This window comes from Oryx dammah, unplaced genomic scaffold, assembly GCF_014754425.2.
Source record: "Oryx dammah isolate SB20612 unplaced genomic scaffold, SCBI_Odam_1.1 HiC_scaffold_1, whole genome shotgun sequence".
NCBI lineage: Eukaryota > Metazoa > Chordata > Mammalia > Artiodactyla > Bovidae > Oryx > Oryx dammah.
Window position 1 is genome coordinate 93,579,297 of NW_024070185.1, and position 23,888 is coordinate 93,603,184.

The 23,888-nt window shown below is 36.8% G+C and overlaps 1 protein-coding gene, 1 long non-coding RNA gene and 1 other non-coding gene across 9 annotated transcripts in view; 1 reads left to right on the plus strand and 2 right to left on the minus strand.

The window, feature by feature from the left end:
* The window catches only part of FSD1L (fibronectin type III and SPRY domain containing 1 like), a 64,534-nt gene extending 47,542 nt beyond the window's left edge, over positions 1-16,992 (plus strand). Inside the window, exons 10-16 of one of the 7 annotated variants that reach the window (XM_040241046.1) lie at positions 310-342; positions 3,690-3,790; positions 4,237-4,488; positions 8,612-8,700; positions 10,985-11,103; positions 12,926-13,033; positions 13,761-16,992. In XM_040241046.1, the coding sequence (XP_040096980.1) occupies positions 310-342; positions 3,690-3,790; positions 4,237-4,488; positions 8,612-8,700; positions 10,985-11,103; positions 12,926-13,016 (685 nt within the window). In that variant the 3' untranslated portion in view covers positions 13,017-13,033; positions 13,761-16,992. Of the gene's footprint in view, positions 1-309; positions 343-3,689; positions 3,791-4,236; positions 4,489-8,611; positions 8,701-10,984; positions 11,329-12,925 lie in introns of those variants that run through there. The other 6 variants (XM_040241036.1, XM_040241055.1, XM_040241065.1 and 3 more) reach the window with 6 other exon arrangements.
* Positions 1-23,888, minus strand: part of LOC120864209 — a 30,881-nt gene that overhangs the window by 5,150 nt on the left and 1,843 nt on the right. Inside the window, exon 2 of the long non-coding RNA XR_005721143.1 lies at positions 1,417-1,598. This is a non-coding gene — a long non-coding RNA (uncharacterized LOC120864209). The remainder of the gene's footprint in view (positions 1-1,416; positions 1,599-23,888) is intronic.
* Positions 20,245-20,316, minus strand: TRNAR-GCG. Its single transcript has one exon. It is a non-coding gene; the product is annotated as a tRNA-Arg (tRNA).

Genomic DNA, 23,888 nt, shown 5'->3' on the forward strand with positions numbered 1-23,888 from the left:
TGAAGGTCTGTGTTGAATGACAACTTTTACCATGTACAACCCCAGTGTTGGGCCCCTGGTCAGCAACCTTGTGAACCAGAGACAGGCTTGGGACCTTGTGTTACTGTCAGACTGACTTAGGTAGTCTTAAGTATGGAGGCCTCTTTTAACAGAGATGAATTGTACTCAAACTGAAATAAGGTGTAATCACTGTGAAACAGTGAATCAAAAGAAATTCCTCAGCCGACGTTTCTTCTGATTTTATTATATAAACTGTTAAATTTAAGTTGTAAAGCAATCTCTTAACAGTTGCCTATTTTTATCTGACAGTGTCCATGTTACTTCACTGAAGAAACATTCAAGGTGATGATCTATGTCTGTCTAGTTCTAGGATCTAGTCTATCTAGCTTGGCTGAATAACTTAAATTTTTCTTTAACCAATAAGCAGAACCCATTGCAGCAGCCTTCATAAGCTAAAATATTGCTTTCTGTAGACTGTCTGTATTGGTAGCTTATGTTTTGGATTTACAGCATTATATAGCATTATGCTTCATATTATTTAGATTATACTGTATATGATAACAAAACAATAAGCTCTGCTTTAAGTCTTTCTTGAATTGATTTCATTTATATGATTTTTTTCTGCATTTACTTATACCTGGCATCTTTCTTGTTGTGCTGTATTCAATATATCTAACATTACAGCTTTGCTTTTACAAATATTTGACATGAAGCAAGTTTAAAGTGTTCTATGATTTATAATAATCATACAATTTCAAAACTATCAAAGGTAAAAAGTCATTACTGAAATTATTAGAACAGTGCCAGAAAGATGAATCATTTCAAATTGCACAAGTAATAATGTGCTGATTTGAAGATACCCCATATCTTTCCCAGAAACCAGAATGTGTTCTCTTTTCAAAATTATTGTCTTCTCTTTTTTCCAGTTTATTTGCTTATTATTGGTGAAAGTGATTCATAGTTGGTGTATTAGAATTGCAAAATGCTGCTGGATTTGATAGGATCAGTGAAGTTTGGTCATTTGGAGATTTTTAGATTACTTATGTGTATAATTTCATCATGTTATTTCTCTTTCTCTCATCTCTTTAAGCGTATTTTGTATGTGGGCTACTTCTGGAATGTTACATACATTTATTCTTTCCGTAAATATTTATTTACTGTAGGATGTCAGCTGGATATTGTGGGGTTTATAGGGATAAACATGGTCCCTGCCTTCAAGGAATTTGCCCTAACTTATGTAGATGAACTATCTCTCTATATATAAATAATAGTAATCTGAGATGGAGATTGTGTTTAGTAGTATGTGTGAATCAGGGAGTTTGGAGGAAGAAAGATTCCTGAGCTGCCAGATGTTGAAGTGGTCAGTTAAGACAGTGAGCCAAACTGAAAGTAACAGTGCAGACTTTGTTCACTTACTGTGATAGCATAAGTAAGAGGCGCAGAGGAAGGGGTGCTAGATCGCCCAGTGTTCCGTTTTCACAGCAGAATGGCACGGGGTGAGGGTTAGGTAAACCAGAGCAGACGGCAGATGGTAAGTATCTGAGGACCATCTCGCTTCCCAGGGAGACCAAACAAAAGCCTTCTTCTGTTTTGTGGACCTGAGGCCAAGGAAATGGGAAAGGTTAGGAGTGGGAAAGTATTGAGACGAGTGGAGAAAGGTGTCTTCAGACTGCTCCCCTACCCTTCCCCCTTTAAGGAGGTCTCTGAAGAGGCAGCTGGAAAGGGTCTCGGCTGAGGGCCCCCTCCCATAAGGGAACCTCTGAATACAGGTATCTAATCTAGGAATGCAGACATGCATGGGAGCATGGAGTTGCATAGGAGCAAGGGGGATTGCTACTCCCTCCAAAACCTGCAGTGAACTCGCAATGCCCCAAGTCTGGTGAGGAGAAGGCAAGCATTTATAATTACTTCTTGTTAGGCCTGAAGGGTCATACACAGAATTTTGGCCTAGAGGTGGACTCTTCAGAAAGGTTACTTAGCCTGGTAGGATCTGGGAGACCTTCATTAGTGGATTAGTATTTAAGTTGGTTCTCGAGTAAGTGGAAGAATGTGTAGCATTTGGGCTTGGCAGTGAGAGGATGAGAGATGGAAGGGAAATGCACTGAGGCAGATTGCCTGAGTTTACGGAACGCTTGAGCTGCTACTTTCAGCTGGATAGTGCTATCCAGAGGTGGGCAGCCTGGAAAGGCAGTGCTGTGTGCTTAGTGCCGGGCTCCTCTGTCCATGGGGATTCTGCAGGCAAGAATACTGGAGTGGGTTGCCATGCCCTCTTCCAGGGGATTTTCCCAACCCAGGGATCAAACCCAGGTCTTCCACATTGCAGGCAGATTCTTTACTGTCTGAGCCACCAGGGAAGTCCATGAATACTGGAGTGGGTAGCCTGTCCCTTCTTCAGGGGATCTTCCCGACCCAGGGGTCTCCTGTGTTGCAGGCGGATTCTTTACCAGCTGAGCTACCCGGAAAAGCGGACCAAATCAAGAAGAACCTGAAATGCCATGCTAAGTTCTTTGTAGGTAGTAAGGAAGTACTTGAAGATTTTAGAGTGGGAGAATCAGAGTTAGGTTTATCTTCTAACAGTGAACAAATGACTTGGGTAACAGATCATTTGGGAAGCTGATAAAACAGTCCAGATTAAAGATAACAAAGGACCTTAGTTGAGACAGTTGAGTGACTGAGGTATCTTTAAAGGGTGGACTCGTGTTTGCTTTGAGACAATAATAACTGTTGTACTTCTTGCAAAAATGTATTCAGGGTTGGAATTCTAGGGTGTGTCAATGGAAGACTTTTCCTTATTTAACTTTTCTTCGAAATTTAAATTGACATTCTCAATATTTACATCTGTTTTTCTTTTTGCCATGCTTTCCCTTTATTTCTTTACTGCTGGTAAGTTATGAGTTTTTTGTTTTATGAGTGCAGCAGTTTGATATAATTGAAATGTTAATTTTTAAACATCTTTTGAGGTTTGGTTTGTTTTGAGTTTGGGGGAGTTAGTGAAAGGCTTTAATGCTGTCCAGTTTACTATATCATATAATTTGAAAAAGGGAAGTCAAGTTGTATCTTGTCCATTTTAGTAGGAGAAATGCTTTATAATACTTGATATTACTCTGTGCATGGATTTGGGTAATTGCTTTTTTTTTTTTTTTAAGAAAAAAAGATTAAAAAAAAAAAATACCTACTGCTTATGAAAATAAAAAAGTTATTTGATTATGATAAATCTTAAAAAGAAAAATAGCAATTACCCAAATCCATGCATAGAATAATATCAATTATTATAAATCATTTCTCTTCCTAAAAAAAGACTTGCTTTGAATTTAAATTTAACTGCAAGAAATGTAAGTTATATAATCCATTATCTTTCTGCAGTTCTTTTTTTTCCCCTTGAGTTCTTTTTCCCCTTTTGTCTTGTCCCATTTTGGCGTTGTCTCATATTCCAACTGTGTATTATTTGTACAAGCCTTGCTCTCTCTGCATGGTATTAGTATTTTTAGCTTGCTTTATGTTGATGACTTCTTACATGTGTTATAATTGACAACTCTGTTTAATAGTAAATAATTCACATAAAGTTAAATGTTGCTTTTTGTGCAGCATGATTAGAAAGCTCTTCAAAGTTTCCTTTTATCTGTAATTTTAGTTTGTGAAACATGTACAACATAGAATATTCGTTTTTCTTTTTGTTCCTGTTTATATAGAAGTGGTACCCCATCCCCTAAACGGACATCTGTAGGCTCCAGGCCACCAGCAGTAAGAGGCAGCAGAGATCGTTTTACGGGGGAATCGTACACAGTGTTGGGTAGGATAAACATAATAATTCTTCATTATCTCAGATTAAAAGCATCACAGTCACATGGGTGGACTTTCTACTCAGGGGTGGTGTGGCTGCCTGTGTATTGAATGAATATTTGCCAAAATTTCTACCCCTGGAAGCCCAGTTGCTTTGGTAGGTTTTCAAATTATCTTTTTATTGATATGTTTTAAATTCTACTTCAGTTTATGTAGTGCTCCACATTTATAACTCTTAAGGGGATAATAAGAAAAGTTCTGAAGCCTTTTATATTCAGAGAAGTCAGTAAACATACAAGTCATTATAGCAGATACTCTGCATTTAGTGTCTGTGTTAACATGATTATTCTCCTGAATCAGACTTTTTGGTGCCATTTTGTGGGGCCAAATATAGGTAAAACTCTGTAAGTCATAAGAAACAGGTAAGAGTTAAATTTACCTTCTAATCTTTTGTAGGAGACACAGCTATTGAAAGTGGACAACATTATTGGGAGGTCAAGGCCCAGAAGGATTGTAAATCCTACAGTGTGGGAGTAGCGTACAAGACTTTGGGGAAATTTGACCAGTTGGGAAAGACAAACACTAGTTGGTGTATCCATGTGAACAACTGGCTACAGAACACATTTGCAGCAAAGCATAATAATAAAGTCAAAGCCTTGGATGTCGCTGTTCCTGAAAGAATAGGTGTATTTTGTGATTTTGATGGGGGTAAGTTTGCTGATTTTCTCCTAAGTCATTTCATCATCGTTGTTTGTATTTCTTTACTCTGCATTGTGCTTAGTTGCTCAGTCATGTCTGACTCTTTAAAGCCCCATGGACTGTAGCTTGACAGACACCTCTATCCATGGGATTCTCCAGGCAGTGGGTTGCCATGCCCTCCTCCAGGGGATCTTTGCAACCCAGGGATTGAGCCCAGGTCTCCCACATTGTAGGTGGGTTCTTTACTGTCTGAGCCACCAGAGAAGCCCATGCTTTCCTATAGTAATTATCTGTACGGAATTTCCACTAGTATTGTGGTAAGGATGTTTTGACCTACTAGGATTTAATCACAAACATAACTTCAGGTCTGTAGTTGACTGAAAGGGCATGTGATGTCTGCTTGCAGGCCTTCAAAAGCGCTCATTTATAATTAGCTTCTGTGTGAAGCTAATGTCTTAGAAGGCAGCCTGTTTCACTGTAGGATAACATTTGATTAGAAGGTTTTTCTTAAGTCAAATCATTTTGTCTCTCAGTAACTTCTGAGACTCTTGCTGTTAAGTCTTGTCATTTGAAGAAACACAGAATTATGTTCCCTAATTTATATTTACATTATAATCCTTATTTGTTTAAAAACTAACATTGCTTCTCTTTCCCTGTTTTTCCAGACTGTACATTCTCTGTAACATTAGCTGTTCCTTTTAATTTAATTTTTCCAAACCTGTATTATCACCTGTGGTTGTATACTATGTCTATATATATTTTAGAGATTGATTCTCAAAGTAGAACACACAACTTCTGACCACTGTAGATTAGTGATTTGGCAGCATGATTTCTAGTAATATGACTTCACAGCATTGTAGATCAGTATTGAGCTGGTAGCCACCTAATCCACTAGATCTTTTTTCCATTGAGTTCTGGCAGATTATCTTTTTCCTCTGATGTTTGGCAGTGTAGAGGTGTTTCTTTGCTGTTTGTAACTCAAATGAAGAACACTGTATTTGTCCTTAAGTTTCATCTTAACAGATTTTGCCAATCTTCCCTCCTCTTAAGATCATCTAAAAATTAACTTGGTGTTTATCTTTAAGCTTTTTCAGTTAGGTATTTGATAAGTATCTTGTCTGCTGTCATCTAAATATAAGACTTTTGTAGATGAAGTATGGAACCAAAGTAATTCCCTAAATGCCTCACTCCAAGTTGACACTTAAAGCTAATAAAACCAAGTTTTACGATTTTAAGTAATGTTATGTCCAAAGAGTTCCATGAAGTATCAACCTAGTTATTCAAAAAGGAAAAAAATTGACTTTGGATTGATTTATTTTTAGTGATGACATGTCAGTTTTGCTGTATTTTTAAAAATTTACTCACTTAGACTCATAAATAATTTTCCTCAGGAATAAATAGTAAATTTATTGGCATATCAATACATTTTTTCTTTTTAAACTACAAGATAGCATTTGCTTATCTTCTTCTGTCTCTTTTCCCATACTTTGTGATTCCTTAAAGATAAGTATAATTAAAGATACTTGAAGATTAAGTATAATTAAAGATTCCTTAAGGATAGTGAAAGTGAAAGTGAAGTCGCTCAGTCATGTCCGACTCTTTGCAACCCCATGAACTGCAGCACACCAGGCGTCCCTGTCCATCACCACCTCCTGAAGCTTACTCAAACCCATGTCTGTCGAGTCGGTGATGCCATCCAACCATCTCATCCTCTGTCATTCCCTTCTCCTCCTGCCTTCAATCTTCCCTAGCATCAGGGTCTTTTCAAATGAGTCAGTTCTTTGCATCAGGTGGCCAAAGTACTGGAGTTTCAGCTTCAGCATCAGTTCTTCCAATGAATGTTCAGGACTGATTTCCTTTAGGATGGACTGGTTGTATCTCCTTTCTGTCCAAGGGACTCTCAAGAGTCTTCTCCAACACCACAGTTCAAAAGCATCAATTCTTTGGCGCTCAGCTTTCTTTATAGTCCAACTCTTACATTCATTCTTACATGACCACTGGAGAAACCATTGCTTTGACTAGATGGAACTTTGTTGGCAAAGTAATGTCTCTGCTTTTTAATATGCTTTCTAGTTTGGTCATAACTTTTTTCCAAGGAATAAGTGTCTTTTAATTTTATGACTGCAGTCACCATTTGCAGTGATTTTGGAGCCCAAAATAATAAAGTCTGCCACTGTTTCCACTGTTTCCCCATCTATTTGCCATGAAATGATGGGACCAGATGCCCTGATCTTAGTTTTCTGGATGCTGAGTTTTAAGCCAACTTTTTCACTCTCCTCTTTCACTTTCATCAAGAGGCTCTTTAGTTCTTCTTCGCTTTCTTCCATAAAGATGGTGTCATCTGCATATATGAGGTTATTGATATTTCTCCCAGCAGTCTTGATTCTAGCTTGTGCTTCATCTAGCCTTCGTTTCTCATGGTGTACTCTGCATATACGTTAGATAAGCAGGGTGACAATATACAGCCTTGATGTACTCCCTTTCCTATTTGGAACCAGTCTGTTGTTCCAGGTCCAGTTCTAACTGTTGCTTCCTGATCTGCATACAGATTTCTCAAGAGGCAGGTCAGGTGGTCTGGTATTCCCGTCTCTCAGAATTTTCCAGTTTGTTGCAATCCACACAGTCAAAGGCTTTGGCATAGTCAATAAAGCAGATATAGATGTTTTTCTGGAACTCTTGCTTTTTTGATGATCCGGCAGATGTTGGCGATTTGATCTCTGGTTCCTCTGCCTTTTCTTTACCAGCTGAGCCACAAGGAGGGTATTCTCTGCCTTTTCTAAATCCAGCTTGAACATCTGGAAGTTCACAGTTCACATACTGTTGAAGCCTGGTTGGAGAATTTTGAGCATTACTTTACTAGCGTGTAAGATGAGTGCAATTGTGCAGTAGTTTTAACATTCTTTGGCCTTGCTTTCTTTACATAGTAAACCCTTAATAAGTATTGGTTGAGTGATTAATGGTAAGAGATGCCTGAGCAGTGGGGAATCAAGAAGAATGGATTTGATGGTGTGAAAGTAGAATTCATAGGAGTTGGCTACTAAAAATATGGATTGGAGGAAGGGACACAGAAGAACTGAAGATGACTGAGGTTCTATCCAGTGTGATCAAAAGGATGATTTGCCATCAACACAGTAGAGAGTATAGAGGATCCTGGGGAAAGATGAGATACCAGTGGGACAGCCATGTGGCATTACTTCGCTGAAGCTAAATATTAGTTATGGCATCACAGAACGGCCACTGAATATTGCACAGAACCATTAAGTGTTGTTGCTCTTCTGTACACTAACTTTGTGACCACATATAGGTTGCTTGGCATTTTGAAGTAGTTTATATAAATAGTAGACATAATGTCAGTTTCTTTTCTAGTAGGACATAATGTTAGTTCTTAGCTGATTTATTATGGGAACCTTATAGAGAGAAAAGATCCTGGACAAGCATCTACATTTAGAATAGGAGGAAAAGAAACAGAAGATATCCTAAGGATTAAGAAACAAACCAAGAGAATAGTCATGAGAGAAAAGTCTGAAGAAATGGTAACAGTTGCAAGGGTGTCATCAGGTTGGACAGTTAGGTGGTCAGAAGGACAGTGATTTATTACATGATCATTGTTGAAAGACTGTCAGGAGACCTTAAAAAAGAACTAAAACTGAAACAGTGATAATTATACCATGGTTTTAGAGGTTAGGGTATGAGTATGGCTTTAAGTAATTAGAGGACAAAGTCTAATAGAGTAAACCTTAAATGGTGATAGGATTGAGTGGAAAGGCTGGTTATAAGCAAAAAAAAAAAAAGGCGGGGGGGAGGAAGAAATAACCGTGGTTTTTACTGGACTAAGGAACCATTTGTTAAATAATGGTAAAAAAGAGAAGTCTATAGTTGAATAATTGGATAGTACCAGATTATGAAAGCACTGAGGAGATCTTAAAAATCAGGGAAAGAAAAGTGGATTTGGGCTTTTTCTTAAGCATGTTTACTACCGATTCTCAAGTGAGGATTCCTAAGTCCAGTCCTCAAAGTGACAAATATTGATTTGGTTATTACTTTTATGCATGATTATATGTTAGACTTAATTAGATGTTAAATGTTTTTTTTCCAATAATAAATGTGACTTTTTTTTTCTCCTTCCCTCTAGGTCAGCTTTCTTTCTATGATGCAAACTCAAAACAGTTGTTGTATTCCTTTAAGGCAAAATTTACTCAGCCAGTACTACCTGGTTTCATGGTTAGTACCTAATTTATATTTGGTTTGGCAACTTTAAGAAGAATATCTATGCTATCTATTTGGGCAAACACAATATCTTATTTTTTTCTTATATTCCTTTTTCTTTCCCCAGTCTACCTCTCCTACGTCTGTGATTGTATGTTTTTGGTATATTTTACTGAAGTAAGTGTTGAGACATAAAAGTCTGCAAATCATAAGCATGTAGTTTGATCAGTGTTTTCATAGGACTGCAGTCATTTTTGTAACCACGGTCTTGGTTAGGAAGTGGAACATTGTACCCATTTCCAGCCTCTAATGGCCCTCCTCCAAAGAGATTACTGTCTTGAGTTTTAATACCATAAATTCATTTGCCTCCCTTTCAACTTTGTATAAATGGAATCTTATAATATCTTTTGGGCTCAACTTACGTTTGTGAGATTTATGCATCTTTTTCCCTGGTGTGGTAGTTCACATAGTTTTATATGTATATGTATAGTTTTTCATTGTATGACTATATCGGGATTTATTTACACATTCTAATTTAGTTGACTACTTGAGTGCTTTCCCATTGGAGACATTTACAAATAGAACTTCCATAAATATTCTTGTTAATGTCATGCTTTGCCCAGTTCAAGGTGACAGAGATATTTTCTTTTGTTTTTTTCTTGTAACTTTATAATTAAAAAGTTTTACATTTAGGTCTTGATCCATTTTGAGTTAATTTTTATATGTGATACAGAGTATAGTTTAAGATCTGGATCGGTTTTTTTGCATATGGATATCCACATGTTCCAGTGCCACTTTCTAAAAAAGACTAACCTTTCTCCATTGATCTGCTCTTCCACTTTTGTGCTAGATATTTTGAGTAAATATTTCTGTAAATCACTTAATTTTCAATAAAATAATATGATAGTTTCATAATCAGTAGCATTTGTATTTCTAAAATTTATTTTTTATTGAAATAGAGTTGATTTACAATGTTGTATTAATTTCTTCTGTACAACACAGTGACTCAGGTGTACACACATATACTTATTTTTTCCTTGACTAAGCTGTTTACAGTATCTTAGTTCCCTGACCAGGGCTGCATCTGAGCTCTGGCAGTGAAAGCGCTGAGTCCTAATCACTGGATCGCCAGGGAATTCCTCTATACACTCTTTTTTATATTCTTTTCCATTATGGTTATCGCAGGATATTGGATATAGTTCCCTGTCTATACTCTAGGATCTTGTTGTTTATCTGTTCTCTATGTAATAGTTTGTTAACCCCAGACTCCCAGTCTACCCCTTCCCTAACCACATCCCCCTTGGCAGCCATGAGTCTGTTCTCTCTATCTGTGACTCTGTTTCTGTTTCATAGATAGGTTCATTTGTACTACATTTTCTTGTATTTTAAGAGTTATCATTACTGAACCTTAAAGTTTAAAAATTTTGGAATCTTAATTATATAGCAATGTGTTTCACAGTCTGCAAATTCTTTGTAACTATACTATGGTTACTGAGTAAATATTGAATACTTAGGATATAGTTGAAGCTGGGAATACATAAAAAATTTCTAGAATCTCCCTTGCTTTAATTTAAGCTTGTCTGCTACATACATGGCAGTTGTTGATAGTTTAAATGATTCATATTTTCACATTTTAATTCTCTTGACTCTATTCCATATCAGTTATCATTTACTTTACTGAATGATAGCTGCTTTGTTCAATACAAGTGAAGCAGTTTTATCTTTCACAAACTCATTCACATTTATGATAATAGAATATGGCAAGTATATTTGGATATTGCCATTTGTGTTTTTCTCAGATTATCTTAGAGAATTATAAAAGGGTTCTTATTGTTAACAAGTTAGGGAAGAAGCTAATGGGATTACTCTGTTAACAGAGGGGTGTTAGATTCCTATAGTTTTAGGCCACAACCCATTATCAAACTCCAAGGTAGTAATTGGGATGAGAAAGATGAGTCTTTGTGTACTTCTCTTGGTTGGAAACTTTAGTATCAGTAATGATAGTATCTTTTGACTAAATTAATCCAATTTAGTCTCTAAATTTCTACAGCCCTATTTCCCTCTTGTGTGTAGCTACAGTGAGTTATGCTGTCATAAGACTTCCTTTGGCCAATATGATTCTAAAAGACCCCTGAGTTAGCCTTTCTACTTCCCCTCAGTTCACATACGAAGGTTTTCTATTTGGAATTTGATGATGTTCACTTGTGTTCACTTATTTTCAGATGGAAAAATGTCAGGATCCCTTAAGTTTTCACTTGGTTTGAAGTCTGACTGCAGCTTTGTTTCTGTCCTCTCTTAGGTTTGGTGTGGTGGACTTTCTTTGAGTACTGGGATGCAGGTTCCAAGTGCTGTGAGGACTCTTCAGAAAAGTGAAAATGGAATGACTGGCTCCACTAGCAGCTTAAACAATATTACTCAGTAATGCCTACTCAGAATATGTTTATCTTCCCCCACTCCTTTTTGATTGGGTGGCCTTTTCCGTGCAGTTACTAATCGCAGCAGTTTACAAGTGGTAGAAGTCAGGTTTGCTACCTTCTGCTCTAAGGTCTGGAATCTGTTCGCATCCGGCATCTCGTAGGAAGCATTCACAGGCGCCTGCTGTGGGTTATCAGAGAAGCAAGCAGACATCTAGCAAGAAACTGATGTTTTAAAAAAAAAAAAAAGAAACTGATGTTTTGAAGAGTAAATGGGAAAAAAAGGCAGTGTTTAAGTAGTTACATAGAAACTCATTTTTGTGTTTCTTGGATTACTTTGACTATTCTAAAATGTTTAGTTATATATGGTAGCCCTAGGACCTGAGGGAAAAGCATTTAAATCTTTCCTCTATACATCCCTTTTTTAAATGTCATCATTACCTATTATTTAATTCTTACACTGAAGCTTTAAAACTGTACACTCTTCCATGGTTTTCTAAAAAACTGAAAAAATTGATTGGGCGTGCTAGAAAGGTTTTCTTAGTAGTTTATTTTTCCCCTTTTATAAATAAGTTGAGGTTTGCTAAATGATTGTCTTTTATTTTTCAACTAGATTGTATATCATTTTCTTCTTTCCAAATATTGTGACATTTCTCTCACAGTTTATAACTCAAAATAGAGAGTGGACAGGAAGTATTTCTAGATATAATAGCTTTAAATTGCCCAAATTTCAGTTTTTTACCTGCTGCAAAGGGATATTCTTAATACATTACCTTGTTTAATTAGACTTCTTTCCATTATTTTGCATGATGGGTAAGATTTTTTAAAGCTTTATATTTTTTGATTTTTTTGTCTAGTTTAATAGAAACTTTAATAGTTTTGATAAAATTCCCACTTGAATTTGGTGTAATAACTGGTAATAATTATGCTTATTTTTAACATTTTTAGTAAGGTGAAAGATCATTAAAGCTATATAGAAAGCAGAAAAAGCTAACTATTCAAGTTTTATCTATAAGGAATAGGTTATAAAGGGAGGTGCCTAAAACTATTCTTTACTGAAGTCATCTATATCTGCTTTTTAATAAGATGGAATGGTTAAAAACAAGAGTTTTGAAAAAACTATGTATCTCTGACTTATTTGGCACATGAATTTTTCAGACATACCTATTCAGAGGTTATTTTTCTCTGTCTTTTTGCTACTTCATTTGCTTTCTAAAGGATCATAATTCTTCAAAAAACAAAATCAACATAGAGTGATCTTTACCATACGTAAGGAAGATGTGTTAAACCATGAGTAATACCCATGATTATTGAGCAAAGCATTTATATTTTTTAAGTTGATTAAAATTTGTAACAAGTTCTTTGAGCCAAATTGAAAGTTGTCATTACAGTATTTAAGAATTCCTTGAGCATTTTCAAGAGGTCTGGGTTTGTATATTCCTTAATTTTTGAAGCTGTTATTTTCTCATATTGACTTTCTTCCATTCATATTTTAAGTATATTGTCTTATGATACCTTTCTCCCTAGAAGTGACCATTGCTGTGTACATTTTAGTTAGTTACTATGTGAAAGACTTGTGGGATAGGAACAGCTCAGTCTCTCTTAAAGTTTATTGTTTACTGATGGGATGTTTTGTTCTTTGTAAAACAAATCTAATGAGGAATTTTATTCAAACTGGGTATTCATTTTTCCAGAGGAGAGTCATATCTATACCATTGTCTGATAACATATTTTAAAAAGCATAAGGCAGTTTAGAGTATGACATTGTCAGTAGATATTGTTTTGATTCTCTAAATATATATAATTTTGATTTTTGTTTTTCCTAGAGATTTTGAAAGAATTTTTGGATGTCCTGTTCTCTGCAGCAGGGTTATTGCAGGACCTAAGGAAACAGGAAGTTATAATTCTCTCTCATAGAGTTAAACCTGAAAGCAGTAAGTTAGTGGTGGAGCTCCTTTATGTGGACAGTCATGTATATTTTAACAAAAATGACACTGAAAAAGCCAGAGGTTCTTATATAAAAACTTTTACTATTATGTCTGTATAATTATATCCTGTTTTTAATTTTAAGTGCCTTCTTCCTCTTAAGCATGCTCTCACTCCATGCCCCATGCATTGTCAACTGATACTTAAACCAGAGACCATTATGTAATGCTGGTGAGGAGTTCTATTGCAGGGGCATGAGGAAAGGAAAATACTAGTCAGGGGCTGGAGGAGTGCATATGATTCTTGTGTGTGGTCATCCCATCATTTGAAACCCTTCATATAAAATATTCTAGTATCATTTGGAAAAATTCATTTGAAGTAATACTTCAGAATAAGAATCTGGGGTTTCCCTCTTACTATGCTTCTTCTTAAAGGTCCCCCCCCCCAAAAAAAAAACGAAAACACAAAATGTGTGGACTTATAGGTTAATTCATTTACGATTATTTGTGTTAAGTTAAATTGGAGGAAGTTTGTCATTCTCATTTTCAAACTAGAAAATAATAACTATAGTGCCTATTTACATAGTCTCAAATTAAGGTAACTGTTAACTTGACACAATATATACATTCTCATTAACATTGGAATTAAAAAATATTGAGATTTTTTTGCTCAATTGAAGACATGAAAAGTTGATATACTCTTTAAAATATTTTTTTTTTTACTCTGTTTTGACAGGTCAAACGATTGCTTTCTACAAAAGAAATGCATGAGAGGTTAATGGTAGTGGATATACCACAGGTGTAAAAAATTATGTTTTATAAAAATAAACACTTAGTATTGCCTTTCTCTTTTAGCAGTTGAATCTCAAACCAGTTGTAGTAAACTGGATAAAAAATGAAGGAGTTGCCTTAAGCACTTTAGAAAAAATAATTTTTTTACATTTCGTTTTGACTCTTTGGACTGACTGTCACATACATCTTTAACTTTTCGTAAATATGTACATACCAAATATTTACTAAGTGCACATAGAAATTTAATATACAGTAATTCTTTGAATGTTCCAGGTGTAGGTAGACAATTTGAAAGTATTAAAGGTGTGCCTGTCTGTACAGGGGTTTAACTGATGGAATCTACTATTTTGACAAACCATGAACTGCTGCTGTACAGCTAGACTTCACCGAATTTGTTCTGCAATCATTTTCCCCCATATTGTCATCTGAAGAGACATACTGGCTTGGTTTTATTTGCTCACTTATGAAATTAAAGTATGCGCAGTATTATGTATAATTTGAATTTTTGTGCTGATCTTCAGTGATATAAAGAAGAAAATAATTTAGTTAGGCTAAGATACTCTTATTTCATGACTTACCCAGAATACTTTAAATCACATAAAATTATTAAGTTACTTAGTGTCTTTTGGAAACATATGGGGAAAATTGGAAAAGGATATATATGAAAAATGATTATTTCAGAGTATTCATTTTAGAAGGGACAGTGTAGACTTCCATAAAATATGTGAATCTGAGCTAAACAGACTAAGGACTGTATTTAAAAATCATCATAATTCTTTCGGAGAAAACCCCATATTTGTAAGATCAGTATTCATTCATTTGTTAATTTGTGTAACAAATATTTAAGTCTGGGATGGCAGTCATACTTTCTATTCAGATTTCCTAACTTTGTGAAGTTTGATTTTTTGTGCGTACAGTGCTTTTGCTGCTTTTGAGAGGTATGACAAAGTTTGCATCTTAAAAACAATGTTTTTGCTAATCAGTCAGAAATTTTAAAAAGTAAATGTTAAGAGTTTATAAAAAATTATAATTAACTGCATGTAAAATGGTTCACCTATATGTAGTCATGTAAGATGTTTCTGAAAAAGTTTCTTCCTTGATTTTATTTTTACACTGAATATATTATTTTAGGGAAGTGAATGGTCAGCATAAATAACCATAAAGTTATTTGTTATTTTACATTTATATTTCATAATGCCAGTGCTGGAGCATTTATAAGTGATCACGGATTTTCCTTAATCATTGCAGAAGGATTACCTCGTAGTTAGTATAGTTTAAGTTTTATGTGTATCGTACAGTATTCATATTATGCAAATACTTGTGATCCCGATGTCACAGATGATAGCTTTGTTACCTGGAATATTTGATTAATGTAAATAAGCCTTTTGAGTAATTTGGAGGTTAACTGGATCACACATGGTATATGTTTTTGTTGAAAATATATTGTTGGGTATGCCATATAAAGGTTAGTATTGACTTATAAAATAAATATCAGAGATTACCATAGTACTTTTCTCCTCAGACTACTCACATTCAAGTTAAAACAGTATTTGTTATTTCTGAGTCAGTATAAGGTACTGACTTTTGCTTTGTAATCATTTGAGCTGTGTTAGTTTAAACTGGTATATTTTCTTCATGGTACCCAATCAATATATACTGGTTCTTGGGGATGAACGTGCAGAGGATTTCACAGTATGTAGGACAGCCCGTAGGTTAATGTGTTTGCTTTGCCTTGGAGCTACTTAAGTTTATTGTAAGTGATTGGTAAAAGATATTTTTGTTAGTGTTAGAACATTTTGGAGAGCTTAAGGGTTATGAGAATGCTTTTTTTTTTTTTTTTAACATTTCCAAAATCTCTTAAGATACCAAAGCATTGCGTCTAATTTACCTTTTAGGGGAGATTCTTTAAAATCAAATTTATAACTAATTCATACAATAAGATATATAATAGCTAAAGTTTTGAAATGATTTGTATTAAAAACCACTAGTCTTTAAATTTTCTAGATATAACAAAAATATTTTGGCTTAGTTTCTTTTAAAGTATTTAAAATTAATCACCTTAGCTCTACCATATACTATATCTGTGATCTCTACATAATCACTTATCATCTTTGGGCTTCCATTGCCTTACAACAATGTAACTTGTTCAGCCTACCTCACAGGGCTGTTGTGAGGAATAAAATGAAATGGAGGATATGAAATAGATTCAACCACAGTAAAATGCTATGTAAATGTGAAGTATTACTTTTAGTTAATAATGGACTTCAGTGTTTGGATACCTCTAGATGCCATTTACTTTGATAAAGCATGTGCTTAAAGTGGTATCACCAGGACATGAAATTTGATTTTTTTTAAAAGCCTGATTAAAATATCCTTTAACATTTTTAGTTTATGCATGACTTGTGGCCTTTTTGTATTTTCTCATCAAGGTGTATTCTATATCAAGACTTCTAGAACTGTAAAATTTCTCCCATAGCATTAATATGTGTCGGAGTAGAATAATAGCATAAATAAATGATTTAAGCTGTGTTTCCATCCAGGCATTTGCACTTTCATGACTGCCCAATGCCACTTGCAAAGACTGAATTTGGCCTAAATAATTCTTTGCAAAATATCAGCTTTGGAATGGTTAAACAGTTTGTTGTCATTGGATAGATGATATAAGGTGTATGTGACCATTTAAAACATTTGATAACTTTTGTTGCATTATCATTTTTAAAAACACAGTGACACATTTCAAAACTCTGTTATCCTAGATATCATTTATCTCTCCTAACATAACTTGTTTTGCTTCAAACTGAATTAAGTGGCTTACAAATTATCTTGATCCACAGATTATTTGGTTTTTCTATCATCTGGACATGATTTTGCTATGCAGTTCTGATAATAAAAATTCTAATTCCTCAGGTTTAATGTTTAAGTTAAAAATGAACATTAATGAACTACTTACAATGTACGCAGTGCTGAAAACTAGTGTTTTATAATAAGCATTTTGCCTCATTTTTTTGGAAGCAAGACAAAGCTTTTAAAATGGTTTTTGAAATTTCAAAATAGAGTATTCAAGATAGAGTAACTTGTATGTTGAAATGATTTTATGTTCTGTATAGAATAACCAAATTCTTAAAAAAGCACCTGGAATATCTCATCTAAAAATTAAACTTTTTTTTTCTTGCTTTCTTTTGCTTCAGTTCTTGCATTTTATCCACTCTTATTAAATATCTACAGTGTGCTGTTGAGCATCAGAGATAAAAAAGCCATTAGGAATTTTGCCTCCAAAGGTTTTTTTTTTATTTTAGAGCAGCGCTATTCAACGCAATTGTTTGCAATGACAGAACGTTCTGTAACCTGGGCTGTCCAACACAGTAAGCCACTAGCCACAGCCAGCTGTTGAGCACTTTAAATGTGTATAGCTAGTTCAATGAGGGAACTAAAATTTTCATTGTAACTTAAATGTAAAGAGCCACATCTTGCTAGTATTAATACCTGCTGCTTGTACAGTGCAGCTATAGATGCTGTAACTCTTATATAAACCAGGAACTTAGTTTCTGTCTTTGGAAGTTGTCACATCTTGGATTACATTTTGGTAGCTAAGACAGAATCAGAAGCTAAGATTTTTTAAATTTATATTGTAACTTGAAACCAGTTTGGGAGATAAAACCAGTCAACGACCAGACAAGGCTGGAGCTCTTGTAACTAAGATCATTTTTACCAAGAGAAGAATGAAGAGATACTATATAGTTTTGAGTCACAGGGAGAAGAGTATGACAAAGATACTGAGAAACCAATACCTTCATACAGAAAATGTTTTCCAAGGATGATTTCTTTGGACAAATATACAATTTATGGGTTTCATAAAGTTTTTAAATAACTAATTTAAAGATGGAGTGTGAAGGGGTGCAACGTTTCTGGAGAACAAGTAATATCAAGGGGTTCAGTTCATTCGCTCAGTCGTGTCCGACTCTTTGCGACCCCATGAATCGCAGCATGCCAGGCCTCCCCGTCCATCACCAACTCCCGGAGTTCACCCAAACTCATGTGCATTGAACCGGTGATGCCATCCAGCCATCTCATCCTCTGTCATCTCCTTCTCCTCCTGCCCCTAATCCCTCCCAGCATCAGAGTCTTTTCTAGTGAGTCAACTCCTCGCATGAGGTGGCCAAAGTATTGGAGTTTCAGCTACAGCATCAGTCCTTCCAATGAACACCCAGGACTGATCTCCTTTAGGATGGACTGGTTGGATCTCCTTGCAGTCCACAGGACCCACAAGAGTCTTCTCCAACACCAGGTTCAAAAGCATCAATTCTTTGGCACTCAGCTTTCTTCACAGTCCAACTCACATCCATACATGACCACAGGAAAAACCATAGCCTTGACTAGACAGACCTTTGTTGGCAAAGTAATATTTCTGCTTTTGAATATGCTATCTAGGTTGGTCATAACTTTCCTTCCAAGGAGTAAGTATCTTTTTAATTTCATGGCTGCAGTCACCATCTGCAGTGATTCTGGAGTGCCCAAAAATAAAGTCTGACACTGTTTCCACTGTTTCCCCATCTATTTCCCATGAAGTGATGGGACCAGATGCCATGATCTTCGTTTTCTAAATGCTGAGCTTTAAGCCAACTTTTCCACTCTCCTCTTTAACTTTAATCAAGAGGCTCTTTTAGTTCCTCTTCACTTTCTGCCATAAGGGTGGTATCATCTGCATATCTGCGGTTATTGATATTTCTCCCGACAATCTTGATTCCAGCTTGTGCTTCCAGCCCAGCATTTCTCATGATGTACTCTGCATATAAGTTAAATAAGCAGGGTGACAATATACAGCCTTGACATACTCCTTTTCCTATTTGGAACCAGTCGGTCGTTCCATGTCCAGTTCTAACTGTTGCTTCCTGACCTGCATACAGGCAGGTTTCTCAAAAGGCAGGTCAGGTGATCTGGTATTCCCATCTCTTTCAGAATTTTCCACAGTTTATTGTGATCCACACAGTCAAAGGCTTTGGCGTAGTCAATAAAGCAGAAATAGATGTTTTTCTGGAACTCTCTTGCTTTTTTGATCCTGCAGATGTTGGCAATTTGATCTCTGGTTCCTCTGCCTTTTCTAAAACAAGCTTGAACATCTGGAAGTTCACGGTTCACATATTGCTGAAGCATAGGAACCTGGAATGTTAGGTCCATGAATCAAGGCAAATTGGAAGTGGTCAAATAGGAGATGACAAGAGTGAACGTCAACATTCTAGGAAGTCAGCGAAGTAAAATGGACCGGAATGGGTGAATTTAACTCAGATGATCATTCTATCTACTACTGTGGGCAGGAATCCCTTAGAAGAAATGGAGTAGCCATCGTGGTCAACAAAAGAGTTCGAAATGCAGTACTTGGATGCAATCTCAAAAACAACAGAATGGTCTCTCTTTGTTTTCAAGGCAAACCATTCAATATCACAGTGATCCAAGCCTATACCCCAACCAATAATGCTGAAGAAGCTGAAGTTGAACAGTTCTATGAAGACCTAGCAAGACCTTTTAGAACACCCCCCCCAAAAAAAAAAAAAATCAAGGTATTAAAAACATATAAGGAGTATTCCTGCAATGGTAAGGAGTCTGCCTTCAGTGCAGGAGACCTGGGTTTGATCCCTGGGTTGGGACGATCCCTTGGAGAAGGAAATGGCAACCCACTCCAGGATTCTTGCCTGGAAAATCCCATGGATGGAAGAGCCTGGCAGGCTATAGTCCATGGGGTTGCAAAGAGTCGGACACGACCAAGCTACTTCGCTTTCACTTGAAATGTTTAATTCCATTTCTAGGTATTTCTGTTACATATAGTCACAAACAACGTTGCTAGTGGTAAAGAACCTGCCTGCCAATGCAGGAAACTTAAGAGATGAGGGTTCAACCCCCAGGTCAGGAAGATCCCCTGGAGGAGGGCATGGCAAACCACTCCAGTGTTCTTGCTTGGAGAATCCCATGAACAGAGGAGCCTGGCAGGGGAAGGTTCATGCAGTGACAAAGAGTTGGACATGAGTGAAGTCGGCATGCATGCACACACGCACGTTGCAGCATTATTATAGCAAAACACAACCTAATTGTTAACAGTGCACTACCATGGTTGGAGAAGGAAAAGGCACCCCACTCCAGTACTTTTGCCTGGAAAATCCCATGAATGGAGAAGCCTGGTAGGCAACAGTCCATAGGGTTGCAAAGAGTTGGACACGACTGAGCGACTTCACTTTCACTATGCTTCTGATGGATTCCCTTTTCTATGTTGCTGCACAAGTTGTATACTTGTGTAAATATATTCTGCATGTGAAGTTGCTCAGTCGTGTCCGACTCTTTGCGACCCCGTGGACTGTAGCCTACCAGGCTCCTCCGTCCATGGGATTTTCCAGGCAAGAGTACTGGAATGGGTTGCCATTTCCTTCTCCAGGGGAATCTTCCCTACCCAGGTATTGAACCTGGGTCTCCCGCATCGCGGGCAGACGCTTTAACCCCTGAGCCACCAGGGAAGCTTACCCCCTCCCAAAATGTTATATAAACCATTTTTGGAATTGGCTTCCTCAATTAGAGAAACTTTTCCTTGATATACCAGTCCTAATGTGCCTGACTGGATTTCTGGGACAAGACCTCAGGAAATTGTGTACATTCCACTTTTTTGTCCAACTGTCCCTTATTACACCTCATTTTACTTTTACACTGCATGGTACTAGTAGTATGTTTATGCCCATTTTGCACAAGGTCATGGGATTAGATAGTACCTCCAGGTAACCCTACACAGTTGAAACTTGTAAATGGGAGGGTTTTCATGATACCATGAAATGGAAAGAGCAAGCCCAACAGTATATGTAGCATGATACCATAGGGATGGGCATGTACACTGAGACTTGGGCAAGAAAGGGGTCCCTGCCCTGATCCTCAATCTCAGGCTGTATCTTTCCACAGAATGAACAAGTGAAGCTGGTGAAGAATTGTGTCCACTCCTGGTCTATGTTCCACTACCCACTATGAACGCGACAGCCAGGATCCCATAATCCCCTGTCCCACCAGCCCAAAGCTGGCTTCCATAACACATGCAGGCCTCTTCCCCAATCCATCCTGAAGACATTCTGCACTACAGACATACACCGCTAGACTCAGGGGAGGCAGTTCAGGAGTTTGGATGTGCAGACTGGGGTGTCCCATTTTCATGCTACCAGGACCCTTTGGCAAGCTACAGCTAGAGGCTGAAAGGAAACAGTCCCAGGGGACTTCAGGGAGAACAGGCTGACCTGGTTCTCCTGTTGTCGCTTTCCAGCACATGTCTGACAATTCAATCTTGAACCTAAATTTCTGTTCCTTGAGAAGAAATATTTACCAAGGTAGAAGTCTATATGTTATATGATCAGCTCTTACGTATTTAGACACTTAAATCACGATTGGCCTCCATTTCTATCTACTCTTTTGCCCCAGACCCCACCATGTTAAGAATGGGCCAGGATGTGTATGTGCTACTGCGTCTGAATGATTTTTAAAAGATGGATATCTGCTAATAATAGGGACTGTTTTTAGCAATCCTTGTACCCCTCCCCTACTGGACTGGCTAACCAAGTTAAAGTAACTGACTGTGATTCACAGTGAGTTGAAGGCTCACGGCTGGGCTCCCCTCTGGTATACTGGAGAAGCACTGCTCCTGCCAGTTGAATAGTATGTATACCTCTAGTTAGCTGTTTGTTCCCCAGCTTACTTGTGCCAATGGCATTGTTGTATAATTTAAATATTACATAAACCAATGGAATTCAAGTACGAAAAGTTACTTATAAGGAAGGTGGGGGGGGAACTTCAGTGATGAAGATCAAGTTGTTGACGAGTTAGTTGTATCCAAGATATTTTTTTTTCTTTTTTTTTTATTTTATTATTTATTTTTTTATTTTCTTTTTTTAATTTTTTTTTTATTTTCTCATGATGTACTCTGCATACAAGTTAATTGTAAATTATAGAGGATTACAAAAAAGAAAAATAAAAATAAAAATCTAGGACTCTGAATAGAGATTCCTTCACTTCTATCTTTAAGTTCCTGGTCCACTTTAAAGAAACATACCAGAAGGTATAGATGATCCATTATGTCTCTGGTTTATGTAAGAAAAGCTAGTCAGTTGGTCCACATTTATAAAGACCATAGTTTAAATCAAAAGATTGGCAGTGTTAGGAATTGCCTGCAAGTCCAGTGGTTAGGACTTTGTGCTTCCACTGCAGTGGACATAGTTTAGATCCCTGGTCAGAGAATCAGGTCTCCTGAATGCCTGAGGCGTGGCTAAAAAAAAAAAAAAGATTGACTAATGTAATCCTTTATTACAACTGTCTTTTTTAAGCTTTACATGGAACAAGACTTTTTATGCACTTTACATTTATGAACCTGATAACTTTCCCCTTTTCTTGTTTATTATGACAGTTTTCAAACATGCATGTATGCATGTGTCTGACTCTTTACAACCCAGTGGATTAACCCACCAGGCTCCTCTATCCATGGAATTTTCCAGGCAAAAATACTGGAATCGGTTGCCATTTCCTTCTTCAGGGGAACCTCCAGACTCAAAGATTGAATCCACATCTACGGCACTGGCAGGCAGATTATTTACCACTGAGACACCTGGCAGAAGAGTAGAGAGGCTATTTACAGTGAGCACGTTTATGCTCATCATCTCGATTTATCAATTGTTAACATTTTGCCATGTTCGTCATTTTTAAGTTCTAAAAAATTTCACCCATAAGTACTGCAGTATACGTCAATGATGATGACACAGCCACATTCTATTAACATTCTTAGCAAAATTAATAGCAATCCGTTAGTATCATCTAGGCTCAGTCTGTATTAAAATTTCAGTTGTCTCAAAAATGTGTTTTTATGGTTACTTTTAAAAAATCAGGGTCCAGACAAGGTCCATACATTGCATATGGGCATATGTCTGATTTTGCATTAGTTCCCTCCACCACCTTTTAAATGCCATTGATAAAGAAACTGGGACATTTGTCTTGTAGAATGTCCCACATTATGAGCGATTCTCTATAGCCTCTGTTAAATCGAGAGTTATGGTTAAATGTGGGTTCCATTTTTAGGCAAGAATCTTTCACAGGTAGTGCTGTGTACTTTCTGTTACATCACATCTGAAAGTGCACGGTGTGATGTTGTCCCAGAGTTAATGATAAGGTTGATCAGTGGGTTCAGGGGGTTCCAGCCTAATCCATCTATTAAGAAATTCCCCATCAACATTTTAACTTAATTTTAGCCTCTGCTGATGAGGGTTGTTGTTCTTATTTCACTAGGAGTAGCAATGATTGTTCTATCATTCCTTCTTTATTAGTTGGAATTTTCATTAGCATTTTGATTAACACTGAAATCCTGTTCTAATAAGAAAGGCAGGATAAATGCTCAATGATTTTATCAAGTTTCAGGGTAGTGAGTTCATGCCCTGGCACACTTCAGTCTTGACTAATGAGTTTCACTTGTAAGGAACAATGAAGTCAAGAATTTCTATGTATGTTCTGTATTTCAGTTAATGGCAGTTACTCATTTTGATGCTCAAAATTTACCATCTTCAGTCTTTTAGGTGAACACCTGTATCCAATGAGCCCATGAATCTTTGGTAACTTCCTCTGAGTGTTACCTACTTTTTAAATTAACCTACTACTAGTCCAAGTAATAAGAGGGCTCTGTGTAAAACTGAGTCCCCTAAAACAGTTCCTCTGGTGACTTTATAATTAACCTCTTTATCCCAAACCTTATTTCTTATTCCCCATTTCAGAATTGAGTGTCAAAAGGGGGGACTGTAACGAAGCAGGACCCTAGGGGACCTTCCCTGTGACAGACAACTCCCCCACCCCCACCCCACCCCACCATGTCCTCCACCTGCCTCTTGTTTGTAGAAAAGCTTTAGTCTCCCAGTGATTCTCAAAAGGCTGGCTCAATAGTTAATGATTAGGAAACAGGAAGATGTAAAAACAAAGATGCTAAGAACTGACTCAATGGAAAAGACCTTGATGCTGGGGAAGATTGAAGGCGGGAGGAGAAGGGGACAACAGAGGGTGAGACAGTTGGATGGCATCA